The sequence below is a fragment of the Dermacentor andersoni genome, chromosome 3, assembly GCF_023375885.2.
Source record: "Dermacentor andersoni chromosome 3, qqDerAnde1_hic_scaffold, whole genome shotgun sequence".
Classification (NCBI taxonomy): Eukaryota; Metazoa; Arthropoda; class Arachnida; order Ixodida; family Ixodidae; genus Dermacentor; species Dermacentor andersoni.
In genome coordinates, this window is record NC_092816.1 from 94,984,297 (window position 1) to 95,003,516 (window position 19,220).

At 46.7% G+C, this 19,220-nt stretch overlaps 1 protein-coding gene across 1 annotated transcript in view; it reads left to right on the top strand.

Moving 5' to 3' along the window:
• Positions 1-19,220, top strand: part of Spt6 (transcription elongation factor Spt6) — a 101,353-nt gene that overhangs the window by 50,972 nt on the left and 31,161 nt on the right. Inside the window, exons 23-26 of the mRNA XM_050189070.2 lie at positions 2,527-2,694; positions 5,244-5,371; positions 7,831-7,996; positions 12,788-12,977. Of these exons, the coding sequence (XP_050045027.1) occupies positions 2,527-2,694; positions 5,244-5,371; positions 7,831-7,996; positions 12,788-12,977 (652 nt within the window). The remainder of the gene's footprint in view (positions 1-2,526; positions 2,695-5,243; positions 5,372-7,830; positions 7,997-12,787; positions 12,978-19,220) is intronic.

The following is a 19,220-nucleotide window of genomic DNA, read 5'->3' on the forward strand; positions in this document are numbered from 1 at the left end:
GCGTCGGCCACAGTCGCTCCGAAAGAGAGAGAAAGAAAAAAAGAAGTGACAAGCAAAGCGGCGCGGTGGCGCCCGTCCCGCGTCTCTCTCGCGATAGCAGGCTGACGCCACCGAAGCAGCGTGCAACTAACGGTTCAACCCAGTTCGAAGATAGCGCCGACAAAGCGCAAAGCTGTGTCGCTTGACACGAAGATGGATATTTTGCAGGACTCTCGATGCGGCTTAAGGTGAGCGCCCTCGTGAAGAAGTATGAGCTCGTCCAGTTAACGATATCAACCATCTTGAAAACCGGGAGCACCGCGATTGTGAAGGCAGGAGCTATCAGCGGCCATTCCGATCAGCGGAAAAGGGTTTAGAGACCCCTTGTACGCCGATGTTGAAGAGGCGCTTTACCAGTGGTTCATCACCAATGGCTTAAAGAAGGCGGGCTTTGTGCGTAAGGACGAACTTCCCCAACCCGCTGAGACCGACCCGGTGGAAGTCGCTGACATAACCGAGCTCTGGGAGCTCGTTCCTACTGGTGACACAGGTGGTGTGTCGAAGGAGGAGTTTTTGACTGCAGACAGTGCTGCCTCGTTCTGCGATGAGGTCACCGACGAGGCGATCGCCGAAGATGTGCTGTCTCGACAGACGCAAAGTTGTGCGACGGTGGCGACGGCATCAGCGACAGTGACAACGAGATCGACAGTGGCTCCTTGACCTCGACCACGATGTCCACGCAAAGTGCACTGTCGTCGATCGACTCCTTAATTGATTTTATGCATGCTAAAGGATTGCCGCCAGTGTTCGCGCAGCAGCTGGAATCCATGCACACCGCGGTTGTGAAGCTGAAGCTGCCGCAAAAGCAAGTGCAGATTTCGGACTATTTCGGCGCGCCTAATCATTGACACGGTCATTGGCGCTAGAAATAAAGTGTTTTTCACGGCCTACTGTATACATCATCTATTCTTTAGAGCAAGTAGCGAATTCGAGTTCAGAGCTGCAAAAGTAAAGAGCGCAAACGCGTTTAAAAAAAATTTTTTTTTTTTGATAACTGCAGTCCAGATATAGCGATCATCGGTTATAACGATCATATTTTTCGTCTTTATCGATATCGTTATAAGTGGACTGCACTGTAAGCGGTATTTTACCATAGAAGACATACAAAAGTTGACGGTGCGTTGACTGCTCATTGTTATACAGTCTATCCCGGATATATTGAACTCGAAGGGGATCGCGAAATAGTTCGATATATCGATCATTCGAAATATAAAATTTGCATCAACAGGTATGTTCGTCAACATACTTCCGTCAACAGGTATGTTCTTGGCACGTGTCTCCAAAAACCAGGCGTACAATGCCTTCTCGACCTTGTCAAAGGTTGGGACGTGCACATGACACGCTCCCGGGTGACTGGACTGCGCTGCCTTCAGCTTAACATTGGCTTTGTTCTTGAGGATCGTACTCGGTGTGTTGCGAGGAATTGCGAACGCCCCTGCGACGGACGACTTTTTCTCGCCAGCGTACTGTCAAACGATGTCTGCCTTTGTTGAAAAATCAAAATTCTTGCGTTTTTTTCGCGGCCATGGCTCCAGAACATGTGCCAAAAGCGGAAAGAAAAACGTACTGCACCAGACAAGTCTCAAGCCTTCGCGTTGGCCTAGTGAATAAAAGGAACAAAGCGAATCGAAAGACGCACCGCTCCGCATCTCCGCACTACCACAAGCCCAAGCTGCACTGACCTCGTTCGTCTCGCTGTGCCATTGGTGTCAGCCAACCAAAACACAGGAAACGGGCGCCTGTGGTCAGCGTGGTTTCTCCCTCCCGCGTCCCTTTCACACCCAATCGCACTCCAAATGCTCCTCGTCACGTGCCTTCTACCCACACACCCCTTCCTCAGAGTGCGGGGCGGCGCGCGTGAGATCGCAGGAACATCGCGAGAGCTTTGTGAGGAGAAGCGCACATGCGGGGGTGGGGTATGGTGGGAGAAGCGCACTTGCCGGTTCGCAGCTGAGCACAGAGTTCGATACATCGATTTGCCGGTGCACGGGAGTTCTGTATACGCGAACAATAACGCTATACTTTTTTTTTTTTGCATTGGATTCCCAAGGGGATTTTTCGACTGTTCGTTATAGGCAATAATTCAATATATCTGTGTTCGATATATCCGGGATCGACTGTATCCGATATATTATTAAGACTGGTATCGTTATAAGTGGGTTTGGCTGTATACAGGTTCTGGCAAGTTGTCACTTTCATGGTGAATGCTTTAGACGTCCTTCTGTTATACATTTTGTTACAAAAAAGAAGTACTGCTAATAACACGAAAAAATCGGAACTTTTCTCAAGCTGGACTGTAAGGAGCAAGTCATCTGGCACATTTACAGCTTGAAATTAAAAACAAATTCTCTTCTGGATGGAATATATTGTTGATTTGCCCATTTCACAAAGCCTTCAGCTGCTTTTCAACCAAATATTGGTGACATTAATTGGGAAGCTTTTGACTGTGTTATATTGACTGTTGTGTTTGATAATTTTTGGCTGCAGGACTTGGTACCAAGGGACGATCTCACGAATGCACTGAACCTGGAGTTTGTGAACCGGACTAATGAAGTCGGTGTGGACATCAACTTGGCAATCTCTCACATACACACGTCCTTCCTGGTGCAGTTCGTGTGCGGCCTCGGACCTCGCAAAGGTGCCTCACTGCTCAAGGTCAGTGAAAAGGTTTGAATACCCCAGAATAAATGTTGCGGACCTCATGCCACTGTTCGACGCTGTGTTGCAAGCTGTAGCTCTTGAGGGTAACATCTTACATGAAAGCTCGATGTTTGGTCACTATATTTCACTGCTCTGTTGCAAATCCACTGTTGTGCTGCTAGTCTTTCAGTCAGCTGCTTTATATAGACTTCTCTGGTGAGAGCTTGCTATGTGTTGCCGTAGTCTGTGCTGATCGGTTAGCATGCCTAAGAACCTGTTCCAAAGCCCTAGGAAAGCGGCAGCACTTGCTTCTGGCACTTGCTTGCGTAGTCCAAATAGCAAGTCCCTATGTTAACAATGCAGAGGTGCATATGTAGCTAATGCAAATACAGTCGAACCCAGATATATAAAAAAAAAGTGAATTATTGTGTATAACGAACAGCAGCAAAATCACCTTTAAAATATTTGTATAATGTTTTTATGTTATAGTATACAGTTGAACCTCATAATTACGAAATTGGCAGGGAACACAATAAAATTTACTTTCGCGGGAATTTTGTTGTTGCCAAATGGGACAGCACAGATAAGTAATGCATCGCAGAATGAAACCTTACTGTTGAAATTCCATCAGGCTACTTTGCCAAGCTTTGCTCGAGGAGATAGAACCGCATTGCCCACAGTACAAAGTGAGCCACATGCGTCGATCAGCAGTGGAAGCACTACCATGGAGTAGTATTCTCGGTCAATTGCATTTGGAGATACGATCACTTTTGCAAGACTTTTCGTAACTCGGCACCGGACGCAGATAAACAGCACTCCATGCATGCAGCAGCATTTCTGCAGCGAACGCTGTCACCCTTAGGCCCCTATGTGTCTGGTGCTAAGCGGTAAAATGATCATATCTCGTATACCCGAAGGCAATCAATCGAGATTGCGGCCCCTTCGTGCAGACCTACGTCCAGCACCGCATCCACACGCAATGCACGTCAGGTAGCACCAAAATGAGCGTACTTGAAGCAAGCGATGCGTTTTCCCGGATGATCGCTAAACCACGGCCCGATGCATGGCACTCCATGCTGCTCAAACCATCTCAAGCGCCATAAACAATTCCACGTCGGTGAGACATGAATTTCCTTGTTTTTGCTGCATTTTTCTCACCGAGGTGCACATTACACACTGCACTAGGTGTGCAAAAACAGTCGTCACATATCGGTAGTAACATGTGTGCCGCTTCAAATGGGCGATCGACAACCAAGATGGCAGCCATGACGTGTTTCTAGCACACACGATCGCTTTTGGCGCTTGGTTGTTTTTGTAAACAAAAATGCCGACGCCCACGCAAGCGTAATGTGGTGGTATTTTACACAGGTTTAGTGTAACACAATCTCATTGGAGCAAATTTTGGAGCCTGCTAGGCTTGCACGAGTAGGTAATATGCTGGGTTACGTTCCGGCAAATTTCATTGATGCTGGATTATAGTGCAGCGACATTTCGTTGTTGAGAGGTACGAAATGCATTGAATCCTATGGGCGTTCGGCGGTGATAAGAAAATATATCGTAGCGAGAAGTTCGTTGTCACGTGATTTCATTATTGCGGATTTCGACTGTATTGAATTACTGATATATCAAACTATTTTACTATCCCTTTCGAGTTCAATGTATCTGGATTTGACTGTAATTGTTTGACCAAAGATTAGCATCACTTGCTGCAACAGTGCTTTGTAGCCCTGCCAAGGGGTTTTGACTCTAGTGCTGTGAATAACGAGTAATGATGCTTTTCTTTGTAGTATAATGAAGGTCCTTTTTCTCTCTCTCTTTCCTGTTTTAGATGGCTTTACTTGTGTAAGAACCGCCCTCATGTAGGCCCACAGCATGAAAATTTTTGGGGAAAATTTTTCACTCAGCATCACGTGCATATCTGCATTCTGATTAATTTCCACATGCTGCAACTAGAAGGCACTAGTTACTGTCCCGCAAATGATGGCACCTTCTCTTCATTACTTTAGCACGCCAGATCACGCGACATAGATCCAGTGTGCTTCGACAGTATCCGCTAGGTTGCAGTGTATTTTTTAGCTGCATTGTTATTCTGGACACATTCCACTGGCAACGATAGGGAAGCACTTCACAGCATGTATTGTCACCTTCAGGCTCTAAGTGATTCTGTATGTAGAACCTGATAAACATGTGGCTGGGTGGAAGTTCAGCACGAAGGATGACCATCTTTGGGAAGGCACCGATGAGGCGAGCTGGTAAAAGAACAAGGGCAATGGAAGCAACGTGGATGATGAAATGACAAGTGTTCATATGTTATTCTGCATAGCAGTCTGAGCATAGCTCGAGGCTTCAGTGTGCAGCCATAAGTCGGCCTCAAGTAAGGCCAACACCCTGTTAAAAACGTTTTTAACAAAGTGCAGGCCTTGCACAAGTAAATGCTATATGTAAGCTCACTAATCAATTCTAACTCAGCCATTATTCAGTTAAAGAGAGACAGCCCACTTGCATTTACTGCAGCTGATTGGTGTTACCGGTCGTGTAAAATGCGTGGTTATGCTTTATTACAGACACTGAAGCAAGCTCACCAACGCCTCGAAAGCAGAACACAACTTGTGACTGTCTGCCACATGGGACCTAAAGTGTTCATCAACTGTGCGGGCTTCATCAAGATTGACACAACATCGTTCGAGAATAGGTATGAAAAGGAAGACCTCATTGTGTAGCTCGAGTCACATTCCATCCACGTGGGTCATAGATTGTGGCCTACGCTTGGCAGACATTTTAATACAGTATAACCTTGTTACAATGTATCTGCTTACAACAGACATTCGGATACTACATACTGTGTTTACTCGAATCTAACGCGGACCTTTTTTCCGATACAAGGGTTCAAAAGTTGCAAGCGCGTTAGAATCGAGTACGACCCTAAATCCGCGTTACCATATCGCCATCGGCATTCAAATAATGGCCGCCTCGGACGCGCTTCTAACCTAGCTGCCGTAGCTTCCTCCATGTGCATACCTCCATGTTGTACGTGTAACCAGGTGCTGGTATAACCTAGTCTACCGCCTGTCTTCCCATTTTTTGCGTTTATGCAATCAGCATGGAAGCGCCATCTGCGAAGAGGAATGCAGAAGCAGAAGAGGAATGTGCTGCTGCTCTTCGACAATTGCTCGAGCCACATGCAGCTTCCCCAGCTTCAGGCCACAAAGGTGGTGTATTTTCCACCCTGCACAACGTCAAAAGCGCGGCCTATTGACCAGGGCATCGTGCACTCGGTGAAGTCCAGGGATCGCACACGCCTTGCTGAGCGTTTGCTCAGCAAGGCGTGCTACGACCTGCAAGGTCAACCTCGAGCCAAAGAGAAACAGCCTTCTCCTTTTTATGCCCAAGTAACCATGCTGTTAGGTGGCATTAGCATAGCCACACTCACGCCATCTCTCGCAATGCGCTTCAACCAGACCGACTGCCGCTTGCACCAAGCGACGTGGCGAAGGCGGATTACAGGAGACGGGAGCTACGCGGGAAAAGAACATATCAGGGGACGCGTGAGAGTCGCGCATCCCCACATTACATAAAAGTGTTGTAACAGTATTACTCTTACTACATACTTCTTTTACAACAGGCCAAAATCTTCTTCACTTTCAAGGTCTGTTGTAATGAGGTTATACTGTACTTCCAGCTTTTGTACAAATGGCATTTGGGTTTCTTGAAAAGCAATTTGGTTTTATTAAATAAAGGTTGCGTAAGTTGTTCATGTCCATAGGTATATGCAGTGTGACCAAACTGTTCACTTTGTTGTCAGTGCTACTGAACCATTTGCATAAAAGAGAAGTCTTATAATGATCTTGATGAAAGACCTCTGCACCTTGTGTTGTAGGAAGCAATTCATCAATAGCAATGCTGATGCAGAGAAACATGCATGCATCTATTGCACGAATTCACCTTGAAACATCTGCACATGTTTCTCAATTTCATTGTGATGTGCTTCTACTTTCTTTTTTCTTTTGTTTGTGGACTTGCTAATTACAAACACCAGTACAGTAAACTCTCAGTTGTACGAACGTCGGTTTATCGAATATTTCAGAATGACGAACTTTTTAAAAATCCCCGGCAGTTTTCTTATAGATTCTATGCAACAATGTTTCACTTGAACGAATTTCGGAAGTCATTATTTCGGTTTAACGAACTCGCTCAGAGGACCAAGGCTTATTTTTTACGATCAGTTACTTACTCAGTTATCTGATCGTAACTTATTAGTTACGATCAGATACTTTGTTTCAAGACTATGCACAGTGTGACAGTGCACTGATTACCTGTGCTGGACAGACGGATCTGGAGATTGTTTCCAGTGTTCGTCCTGAAGAAGAAGAAGAGTGCAACGAAGAAGAGGCAACTGCCGAGCCAGTTTCAAGCCCTATAACTCTAGCTGAGGTTGTAGGGTACATTGGAAAGTTGAAAGACTTTGTGTCTCAACAGCAAGCTGTGCCAGAAGTAGTGTACAAGAACATTGACTCTTTGGACAGTTTGTTACTTCCTGTGCTTTAAAAGTACAAGTGCAGAAGAAGATTACAGATTTTTTTTCTGAGTGAGAAAGGCAGCATTATAACTGTTATGAACCTTTTACTTGTTGATATGTACAAATTCCATTTCACACATTTCTAACACTATTGATGCCATTTATTTTGCTCCATGAATTGCACTTCAAACTTTTGACTCTGTGTGCCATGTCTTATGTTGGTCTAGTGAATATTCAGTTTAGTGAACTTTCAGTTAAGTGAACTATTTCCTTCGGTCCCTTGAAGTTCACTCAAGTGAGAGTTCACTGTATTCTATTAATTTCTTTCTTTTCCCTCTCCTTCCTGCCAGTCCCACAAACAATGAAAACCAGTTGGATTCTGCGGAGGACAAGGTTATTGCTGTGTCATTGTTGTAAAATGTTAGTGTGTGGTTGTTTTCCACGCATTCCTGTTTGGTGGAGTAGATTGTCAAATTAACTGTCAGTGTTTGGGTGGGCTCTTTTCTTTTATGATAGCTCACACACATTGTCAAGTATGCACAGCTACACTTAGTACTTTGGCTGAGACGAGCACTGGGTCCTGTTTGTTGGAAGAAATCTCTTTACGTGACCATTCAATATTCTTATACTTGCAGCACAAATGCCTATGTGGAGGTGTTGGATGGCTCGCGGGTTCATCCAGAAGCTTATGAGTGGGCTCGCAAGATGGCTGTGGATGCCCTAGAGTATGATGATGTCACTGAAGACGTGAACCCCGCTGAAGCCCTCGAGGAAATTCTGGAGAACCCTGAAAAGCTCAGGGTAAGTGAAGATACTTTGTGGACCTTTATTTGCCGCGGCCAAATCCGTTTGCTGTTCACAAGGAGGAACACTTCACAAGTTTTTCTAATGCGTCGGCATTAGGAGTGTCAAAGAGGAAAAAAGTGTATGTTTGTGAAGTGTGGGAAGCCAGCCACAAGGTGTGTGTTTGTACAAACACACACACACACAGTTGATACCGCTTATGTCGAACTTGGATACGTTGAATTATTGTCTGTATCGAACAGTTGTGAGATCCCCTTAAAAGTCCCATGTAAAAGTATAGTGATGTGCTATGCATACATCAAATTTCCCTTTGCCACTATATTCTATAAATCTAATGCTGCTCAGTTTTGCTTGCTGCAAATATGGGTGGCTCGTGCAAACTGCAGCCATTCGTTATCGTGAATGAATCTGACATCAGCCTCCATTTGGATGGATCTTTACATTACAGTTTGAATTTAACAAAACCACCGCATGCTACATATGCACTTCACAGAAAGACTTCGGCGGAAAGATTTCGGCGGCAGCACGCAAGGCTCATCACTGTGCAATTCGTGGATCCATGCTAAGGGCGTTTCATTTGTGCTCGCACAGTTACAAACTACAGCCTACGCTTGTTACAACAGACCCGCATGCAACAGACTTTCGGATATAATCATATTTCAACCTTAGTTTGTTCTGCCTATTTTAGTTATGCAACGAAGTTCGCCTTTAACAGACTGCACTACAACGGACTACCAGCTACAGCGGATGAAATTAGCGGCAATATTTTTCAAGATCGGGTGTATAAAACTTACTTTTGCCGTGTCGACATGGGCTGACAGCTGACTTGCGAGGGTTAGCCGACGATCATGTCTCAATATTGTGCATGAGAGAGAGGAAAGCGGGGCAGAAACGCACAGTCTTCTTTTGCGCATGAGGCACCGTGGGCGGCAAGGGAGAGGGGTTTCTGCTTCGGTGGCTGCTGCTTACGGCGCAGCTGCTCTGCTGCCGTGTCTTGAAAGCAATCTGCGATGTGGACAAAGTGCACGCCCGCACGAGCGCCGTATCTTGAAAGCGATCTTCGATGTGGAGAAAGTGCGCTGTTGCGTGCGTGCTGTATCTTGAAAGCGATCTGCGATGTGGACAAAGTGCGCCCAGTGCTGGTAGCTTCATATGCGCTGTGCTTTTGACATTTAGTTCATGTTGAAGCGAGAGACAGCATGAAGGACAATTCACTGGCTGCTGCTGCCACGCTTCCCCACTCCAACGTTTTGACAGCAAGTTTCCGCGGTCATTGAGCGAGATAAAACTACTATCCTTGCTTCGCATAGCTGTCTACTAATTTGCTATCACAACCGATGCTTACCTTTCGGGTGAAACTGAGACTTTTTTTGTTTGTTTTTTACTTTGGACGTTCGTCACTCACTCTTTCCAATAACATTGTTAGACATCGTGACCAGAGTTTTGCAAGTGAGGCGTTTCGGATATTATGAACTTCGGATAAAACTAACGCTTTTAGTCGGATTATCAGGGTTTGTTGTAACGAGAGTCGACTGTCGTTGGAATGGACTCTGAAATTTCGCAAGCTGAAAGCCACTTTAAATACTAGCAGCATGTATGTAGTGTTGGCAGTCATCGGCAGCAGCGGCTGGAATCCACTCGTAACAGCTCATATCCACACAGGCCAGTCTGCTTCTATGGTGTGTTCATTTCTACCTTATCTTAAATAAAAACATGCAACAAGCACTTTGAAGTGCACTAGTTGCACCATGATCTTGCGTCTTGGCGACATGGGCCCTTAGGTTTAGTGTTGTCATCAGTATATCAAAGACCGTGCTACCTGCCGTGGTTGCTCAGTGGCTATAGTGTTGGGCTGCTGAGCATGAGGTCGCGGGATCGAATCCTGGCCACGGCGGCCGCATTTCGATGGGGGCGAAATGTGAAAACACCCGTGTACTTAGATTTAGGTGCACGTTAAAGAACACCGGGTGGTCAAAATTTCCGGAGTCCTCTACTATGGCGTGCCTCATAATCAGAAAGTAGTTTTGGCACGTAAAACCCAATAACTTTTTTTTTTTTTTTTTTTTATCAAAGACCGTGCTGCAGCGCGAGCGACTGGCAACGTTTGTGAGCAAAAAATAAGACAACTTTCGTGCATTTGACATAGCCTTAGAGAAGCAAATGGGTAAGTTCCAGCTTTTCACGATTTCAGGAAACTGTCCGAGACATGCGGAGGTCTCAGATAAGCTTCAGATAGGCATATTTTATATTTCGAATTATGAATATACCGTATTTACTCGCATAATGATCGCACTCGCGTAATGATCGCACCCCTAAATTTTGTCGTCAAAATTCGATTTTTTTTAAGTCCCGTGTAATGATCGCGCCTCGAACTTGCCGCAGCAATATGTCATGTGCTAAGTCTAGCTAATAATGATCGCGCTTACCATCTGTCGGCCTGCACGCACCAAACATTCTTAAGTAGATGCCTGATTTCATTACTTTCATCACTTTCCGCACTTCCATGACAAAAAGTGGTACAACCAAGCTTGTCTTTATTATGGGTTGGCTTTATAATTGTTGATGTCAACAAAAACAATAAAGGCGCATTTCGATTCTTTTCATCTGCACTCGTGAGCACGCAACAAATCGTGCACGGCAATGATAGTAGCCACGTTTACTCTGATACGTTAAAGGTGTACCCTATTCATACGCCGACGCTTGCAACACAGCTAAGATATTCGCCCACCCTTAGCGGAAACATGTCGTATTAGGATAGTAGTGAAGACAGATGCCGCCGTTTCCGCAGCACGTCGGCCATGCATTTCTATGTCACTGGCAGCTAAGCGCGCCCACCTGTTTCTGTCCCCTCAAAGTGGACATGGCTTCGTTATTGCCGCAAACTTGCCGATATTAACAATGTTATTCATCACTGATACGGAAGAAACTGTTTCAATGCACGTAATGTACTCGCGAGAAGAAAAAAAAAATCGCGTTCGGCTTGCTCCGCCGGCCGCCATTCTTGTTTTGGTGTCCCGCACCCGCAATCCCGCAGCAAATGCAGGACAAAAAAATTTTTTTTTTCTCGGGAAATTTAACCCGCGTAATGATTGCACCCCTGAATTTGCGTCAATTTTTCTGACAAAAAAGTGCGACCATTATGCTAGTAAATACGGTATTGAACTATTTTGCGATCCTGTTCGAGTTTGATATATCTGGGATCGACTGTCTATATATATTGCCATACCTGTATTCCAATGAAGAAGAGGACAATGCGAGCGTGCATGAGCGTTTTTGTCAAGGCGCAGCGATGAAGAAGAAGTCGCGGTTGCACTCAGTATTAAAACGGCGACCTGCTTCTGTGCCTCCTGAATAGTGCTCTACGACCCCTGTTTTGACGTTGCAACAGTATATATGTATAGTGCAACTGACAGTGGTCTGCTCTGGAACAGCATCAGTTGCATTTTAATACCCGAAGAGACGGGATGTGTTTTGAGTGGGCTCTTAAACAACACTTTGCATTGTATTGAACACCGTTAAAATCATGGATCTGAGACCTCAAAGAGGTGCGACATAATTCCCAACGCATTTCTCTCACATTTACCACCAAGTCGTCATTGATATTTTCTCATTGGGTTTTCCTCTTAACAGCACCATAGTTTTCCTCAAGGTATTTGATGTAGAAAGGGCATTCACCATCAGCCAGGAAGATATATTCATCACTTATGGTTGCAGGCTCATTGCTGTGTGATGTGAATGGTATGAACAGGTGGTATGCTGCCTGTATGCGAACTCTCAGTATGAAAAGACGTTTTGCTGTGAGCACAGTCTATTTTGTTCCTTTTCAAGCGTGTACATTAGTAGAATGTGCTTATTTTAGGCAGTCGGATTCACTCCTATTAACGCGGGAGACTCACATCACACCAAGTAAATTGTGGCAGGGAACGAGCACTACACTAAAACCTCGTTATTACGAACACCGCATTAACAAACTTTTCAGATTAACGAAATTTTCATAAGTCCCCTGCTGACGCTGACTTCTTACAGTTTCTAAAAATATTGCAGTACTACAAACTTCAGAATACCGAATGTTTCAGGATAATGATTGTTTTTCAGTTTCATTGTGATGTTAACGCCTCAGTACTATGAACTAATATTCAGAAATCTGGGGATTATTAGGTTTCTGTGTATCCTTTATGCCAGCTGAAACAGTACGCTGGCAGACTAGGCCACAAGATGCAGAAAGCGGACGCCGCGGCGTCCCTTTCACACTTCTTTCTATGTATGCCTCTTTCTTTTGCACTTGTTTCTGCCTCTGTACTCATGAAGATGCCACGTGGTTGCCCTTTGCACTTTCTGGACAGTGTCGTTTACGCGCGCTTGAGTTTTGGCATAGTTCGCGTCCACCTCGAGCGAGACAGTTGTGGTGGCCATGGCAAGGAATGTAAAGCAAGAACGATTCTGCTCCGGTGGCGACACAGAGCTACCTTTTTGTCGCCAGTTTTCTTGGCGTCAGTGTCTATTTTGCGTGCATAACTCTTATTATACGGTGCTTTGGTGGTGCATGGCAGTGGATTCTATGGAAAATAGCAACAGCGCATGCTGAGAGCCAACAGTGACATTTTCATGGATAGCTCATGTAGTGACAACTGATGGGTTGATGGGCAGAATGGTTAATTTTGGGTCTTTCACTGTAAAGGCCTTTCAGAATAACAAACAAATTACTGTGGTCCCCTGAAGTTCGCTATATTGAGATGCCACTGTAGGAAGCTGCCATCATTAGGAGTGATGTTCATCTTCCTCTCTCAGGACTTGGATCTCGATGCATTTGCGGTGGAGCTTGAACGGCAAGGATATGGCAACAAGAGCATCACGCTCTACGACATTCGGGCAGAATTGAATCACAGGTACAAGGACCTGCGCACTCCGTTCCGGCCCCCTAACCCCGAAGAAACGTTCAACATGCTCACAAAGGAGACCCCACAAACCTTCTACATTGGTAAGTGAGACTATCTGGTGAAGTGTTTTTGTTTACCTATTTGTGGGGTGAACTTTTGTCCTTCTGCATCAACATTTTCTGTGCTAAGGGGAAGTCCAGTTCACTTTGTAGCCACTTGAAACTGTTGTAGAAATGGGGGCATGGTTCCAGTGGCGCCATGCCTCGGCACTTCACACACTGTGGCTGGCGCACGCCTGCTCAACAACTGTGCTCCAGTTCAAGCTCGAGGAAACAATGGACAACAACCATGTGTACACTCTAAAAGCATTCATTATGCTTGCAACTAGTACTTCGAACAGGCCAGCTAGCTATGCAGCTAGGGCAGGAACCTCCCCCCTTAAGGAGTTGCCATCTGTCGGAAGCGCCTCCCCTTGCATAGTATGAGGGATCAGGCGGCGCGCTCCTCATAGGTTTCGCTTGCGGTGCTCAATAAAAACACCACGCGGAAGCCCTCCTGGACATTTATGTAAGTATTCTCGAAACAAGGGAAGTTTTTGACTGTCGATATAGTAATCTTGCGCAAACTGAAAGCACAGAATCGTTTACAGACGCTATCTCTTTACTGGACACGTACGGTGAACACGCGCGGTCGCCGCGATGGAGTCTCCCGAACCGGCTTCTTGCGTGAAAGGTAGGCAAATGCTGAGAGTAAACTATGTGAAATATGTTCTTATAGTGGGCTGTCTGTATAACCAAACAGGGCAGAACAGAATGAAGCTTCAATGCAGCGATCACACGGGTTCACAGCGACCGACTACGCGTCTGCATGCATGTCCGCGCGCAATATTTTTTTTGCTTTCGCCGTGAACGCGTTTTCGCATCGTGCTGTGAGCTTTAGGCCGTATCATATGAGCATTTGACAGTACATTAGCAACCATTGTTGTGCGGACGCTATCACGACTCCTCAAAAATAATTTCGGTATAAAGACTTCAATGCCTACGGCGGTTGTGATGTGCCGTCACGACGATTCAATCTTTTTTTGTCTTCTAAATTCTTGGACATTTCAGTATTATTTCTCAAGTTGCGTCGCACTGTATGTTTATCGGTTTTCTCAGCGTGCGATTTCCGTCTGCTTCTTTTTCGTAATCCAGTGCATTAATTCATAACACAAACATGACCATACACCATGCCTTTCTTTAATGTGCATCTTACGGCTCCCTTTCCATTCCTGTGAATTTGCCAGTATCTAGCATCAACAAGTTCATAGACCAAACCGTCATCACATTAGCCGGGCAGCGGGGGCGGGCGAGCGTCTGTCTCAGTGCGCGTTTTCTGCTACTCACCGAACATCGCGCACTCCTGGTGCCGTAGCAGAAATGTTCCTCGCGTCTGTGATTGCTGCATACCCGAGTTGTAGTCTGCCGGTTCTAAGTTTCGCCAGCCAAGCTTCATGCAGCTCCTTGCCCTGCAGCTACGTTGTGGGGATGCGCGACCCTCGCGCCTCCCCTGATGTTTTCCCGCATAGCGCATCCCCTGATATGCTGTTTTTCCCGCACGGCTCGCGTGGCCTGGCGCCCGCGGCGCTCGGAGTGGTACAAGCGCGGTGTGAGAGATGGCGCCACCGTCGCGGCGGGGTTACTCGGGCGCCGAGGGACAGGCGCTGGCCCTTTTTCCCGGCGGGTCGGCGCGCGGCGGAGGACGTCTCCCGCGAGCGCGCGGCGACCGATGCATCTGCGAGACCGCCTCGCGTGGCCGCCTTGGAACGCGCCACGATTCGCGTGACTATACACGCGAACGACCAGGCGTTGGGATCCAGCATGGAGCGAACATATTCGCTCGCGAGGACGCGGTGAGTCGGACTTCTAGATTTGTCGCGCGCCCATCGGCATGTTTTGGGGATAGCAACTCGGCTGGCTAGCAGGCATGGATCTATGAAAGGTGCAATAAATGCCCTTGTGACTGTTTGCACTACTGTGTGTTGTCGTTCCTTTGTCCCAAGAGTACGGAGGAGAACCCGTATCTCCCACAACGTGTGAATAAGGCTGACACCGGGCTCCGTTGCGTACGTCCGGCACTGCAGCACCGAGCAGTAACCTACCATGCTGCACGCCTCCAGAGGCAGCCACTACCTATTATAGTGCTTTGTTGTCAAATGTTGTCAGGTAGACACCCAAGGCGGTAAAGCCTCACCACTTAATCCGAACCGCGGCGCAGGTGGGACTTTAAACTTTCGTTTTCAGCTTGCTTTGGTGCTTCCGAAGCAGCCGACGCGGCCTCTGTGTCCACGTGATCCCTCATGCCACGTCACGGCGACGGTGGCGCCAACTTTTCCAATGGTGGAGCTCGCCCCCAATAGTAAACATCACCGAGGGATTCCTCGAAGAGAATACACTGCTCAAAGAGGAGTTTCCAACCTACCAGCTCCACGTGCGGGAAAAGCAGGAGCGGGTGATGGAGACTTCCACACTCACCACTTGCTGAGAACTAAAGAGACTTGGCCCATGTTCGCGGGATATGATGCGATGCACCCGGTAGCGCTGATAGCGTTTAGACTACCCAAGCTGCTAGCGCAAGTCTGCCTGCCCAATGCAAAGGTTGCCGCGCGGGTGGCTATCTTGGGATACAGGGATTCCCACACAGTTCATAGAAGATGTGTCTTCATGCCCTGATAGAAAGGCACATACACTCGAACTCCATTATTACGAAATGGGATATAAGGAAATAATGCATGGAACGAAATAACTGAATTTCCCCTGAAATCCCCATAGAAGTCTAGGTATATAAAACCGCGTTCGAACGAAGTGAAAGTGTCCTGCCAATAGATATAACAAACTGAATTTGTCGTAGAAACCCCAAAATACTCTAATGTTGCCCACCGAATACATCTCTTTCCGCGGCGTTCAGACCTTGTTCGCTGCAGCAGTTCAAAACTTGTGCGTCTCAGCATCGAATATACCATCGAGCAACACTGGTCTTTCTCACCACTGCACATAGCTGCACACCTGCGCACAAACAGCGGCTCACTATCACACTTCTCCACTGATCTCTCTTCCTGGCACATGCACATGCTTGGTTGCACGAGCTGCGCCACTCTGCACGGTTATGCATGGCAGTGCGAAAGATCAGTGCATTCTCGTTTACTGCACAGCGCAGGTGAGTGTGGCCTCCGAGATCTCCCTGGCACAATCTTAGGGGTCATGTGCAAGCCTGCGGGAGTCTTGGCATGCTGCGTGGGCATAGAGTTTCTCATTATAACACCTAGAGGGAAATCTGGCGCTACTGTCTATGGGGGTTTCCGAAGGGTCGCTGTGCTGTCATGGGAATGACGGTATATGTGTCTGCGAGGCTTGTGTTGGCTGGTGTTGTAAGAGGCTTCATGTAAAACGTGCATATGGCTACATAAATAGCGCATTCTTAAAGTCAAATCGTCATAAAATGTTTTCATTCGTGCACATTACATCTTCCAGTAAAGTTTATTCACCTACAATGCATAATCAAGCGAAGAAAAACAAGAGCCGATGACAAACTGTTCCAAAGCGAACGCGAATTTTGTTGTCTGTCCTCCAACTTTAGCAGCCCGGTGATACTATTTTACGTTTCATATAATTGTACATGCTATAACAAGTTCTCATAGTTAAACAAAACATGTTTTTGTGTAATAATAAAGCTAAAACAGCTTTTTACATGCTATTTTAGTAGAAAATTTATCATTGTGATAGACGGAACGGTGCCTGCTAGGTGCGTCTCCAAGGTGTCCTGGCTCTCCGAGAATGATGCCAACCCGAAGTCGCAATATACCGGCATTCCCACGCATACCACAGTGTAGCAGCCCCAGATTTCCCTCTAGGTAATATAGTGAGAAACTCTGTGTGGGTGGGTATACGTGATGGTGCGAAAGATTAGTGCATTCACTTCTCTCTTCCTCTGTGGCACACCGCGCAGCCAGCCGCTGCTGGGCCTGGCCTACAAGATCCCCCCAGCGCAACCCCGGGAGTCATACCCAGACCGTGCATGTACTTATCTTTTTCTCTACAGCACACGCCGCTGTTAGGATTGGGGGCTCAATCCCATCGCTTGTAACCCGTTGTCAAGATTGGAGTCCGGCATGAATTAGAAGGTAGCTGGCCCATGCCGTCTTCCAACTTATCCACGCTGAGGACGTTGATGAAGGGAAGGACTGCTTCTCATCGAGAACGAGGAAATATAGGTTTATTTACATTATCTACATATAGGTAGGTATATAGGAAGTATAGGTTTATTTACAGTATCTACATCAGTCCAGCATGACTGCGAGAGAAAGTACCTGTCTAACATGACTGCTTGAGAAAGTACATCAGTCTAGCATGACTGCTTGAGAGAGAGTGCATCAGTCTAACATGACTGCTTGAGAAAGAGTGTCTCGAGCATCCGCACAACAGCGGTTTATAAACACTCGGTCCTCCCCCGATACCCAGGTGACGGAAACGGCCGCCTCTTTGCGCGAGGGCTTACTTACACACACACACGCAGGTTCACGGAGCCCGCCGAAGTCCAACTGTCTTCGCAGAACTTGGGGCTTACTTCAAGAACGGTGCGTGCGAAGGGGTCTCCATCGACGTTCCCGCGGCAACTTCCCCGCTCATAGCAGATCAGATCCGCGGTGGCGAGTGCAGGCACAAAGCCTGCTTCGTCGAACTCGGCTCCAGCGACGGAGAGTTGAGGGCGCGCGTATTGTTCTTGACACACAGTCGACTTAGTCACGCCGTGGCTAGAGGTTTGCGGCGACACTCCAGGAAAAGTTGCCGCCCGCGGTCGCAACTGGTTGGCTAAACTTGCACGTCAGCGGGCCGTTCTTAACAGTGCGCGCGCTGGCAGCTGAGTGTCGCCTTCGATATCGCGTTGACACTGGTGCAATCTCAGAGTCCACGAGCTGAGTTTGCTTGCCTCGTTGATCACACCGTGGAGCGCTGTGTTGTACCACATGCTGCTCGACCGCAACGAGCCAAGTGGAAAGCGAACATGAAAGACCATAACAGTGGAACGAAAGGTTGATGTCTAAAAGCAGTCGAGTCAGATGCTAAGAAGTTGCATGTTGTACATGCCGAAGGTTCTTTTGTTTTATTCAAATTTCATTGTATGTGTGGCCTGTAGCAATTCCACAGCCCGCAGTGCCGTTTTCTTATTGACGTGTTTACAACTGTGCATCCCATTGGGCATATATTGCACTAAATGGAAATAATGGATAAACAAAGTAACGGATTTAAGAAAGTAATTTCGGCTCCCTCTTAACCTTCTTTATGACGAGGTTCGAGTGTAGTTTGCAAGTTGGCAAACGCAGACCTCTGGAGGTTCTTAGCGCAATTGCACTTTAACGTTCAGTACAGTAGCCCACTCCTAAAGGAAACACATAGTTAGTATACACACCAACAGTTACGTTGAAAAACCGCATATTCTTTTTTGCAATTTAACAAAGTAATTTCATTACACGGTTTCAATTTAAAAAAGATTTTGGCAATTTCAAGCATGTACTTGGAGTCTGTATGGCTAGTAAATCTAGCAATAAAACTATAACAGTGTCGGCCGCGGCAAAAATTATTTCAAGCTTCCTTCCACATGAAAAGCTTGAGCAGCAAAAACAAGTGTGCGTGCCAGGACACAGTAGACAGAACATCGCTGCGTCATTTGCCGTGTTGGTAAACAACTTGCAGAGGCCACGGGGAGCACGACCGCTAGTAGTGCTCGCAGACGCTCTAGAGCTGGCAATTCTGTGCAAGGTCAATGGGGAGGGAGTGAACGCGCAGTAACGTGATCAAGCATGCGTTGGAGGGTGGGGAAGGGCAGGAACACGCATCTATCTGCTCTCTCTCCCCCATCATGCGCACGTCTCCTCACACGCAGGCCACACACCATATCTTAGAGGTAATCTCTTTGTGGCAAGTGCAAAGGGAGAGACGAGATAATTGGTACCTTGGTGTGCATTGGGTTCCTGCGCTTCTAGTGTAGGCGGTCGCATAATCTAAAGTTTCTGAGACGTGACACAAAGCATTGTCTTGCATTGTGTTAGTGAGTTCGTAGGCATCAAGTGAGAGGTGTTAATGTTTGCCTTGTTAATGTTTGTGACGCTGGTAAAACTACAAACCTTACTTTGTGTAGTTGTCTCTCTGCTATCGCAACCAGTGCTCCACCTTTCTGATGAAACTGGCAGTTTTCTTTCTTGTTTTTGCTCAGGACGAATATCCGTATCTTTTTACACTTTTGTTTTTAATTTGTGGGCACTAAGCGGGGTCAGCCATAGCGTCAAATGTTTACAGCGCCGCATGACA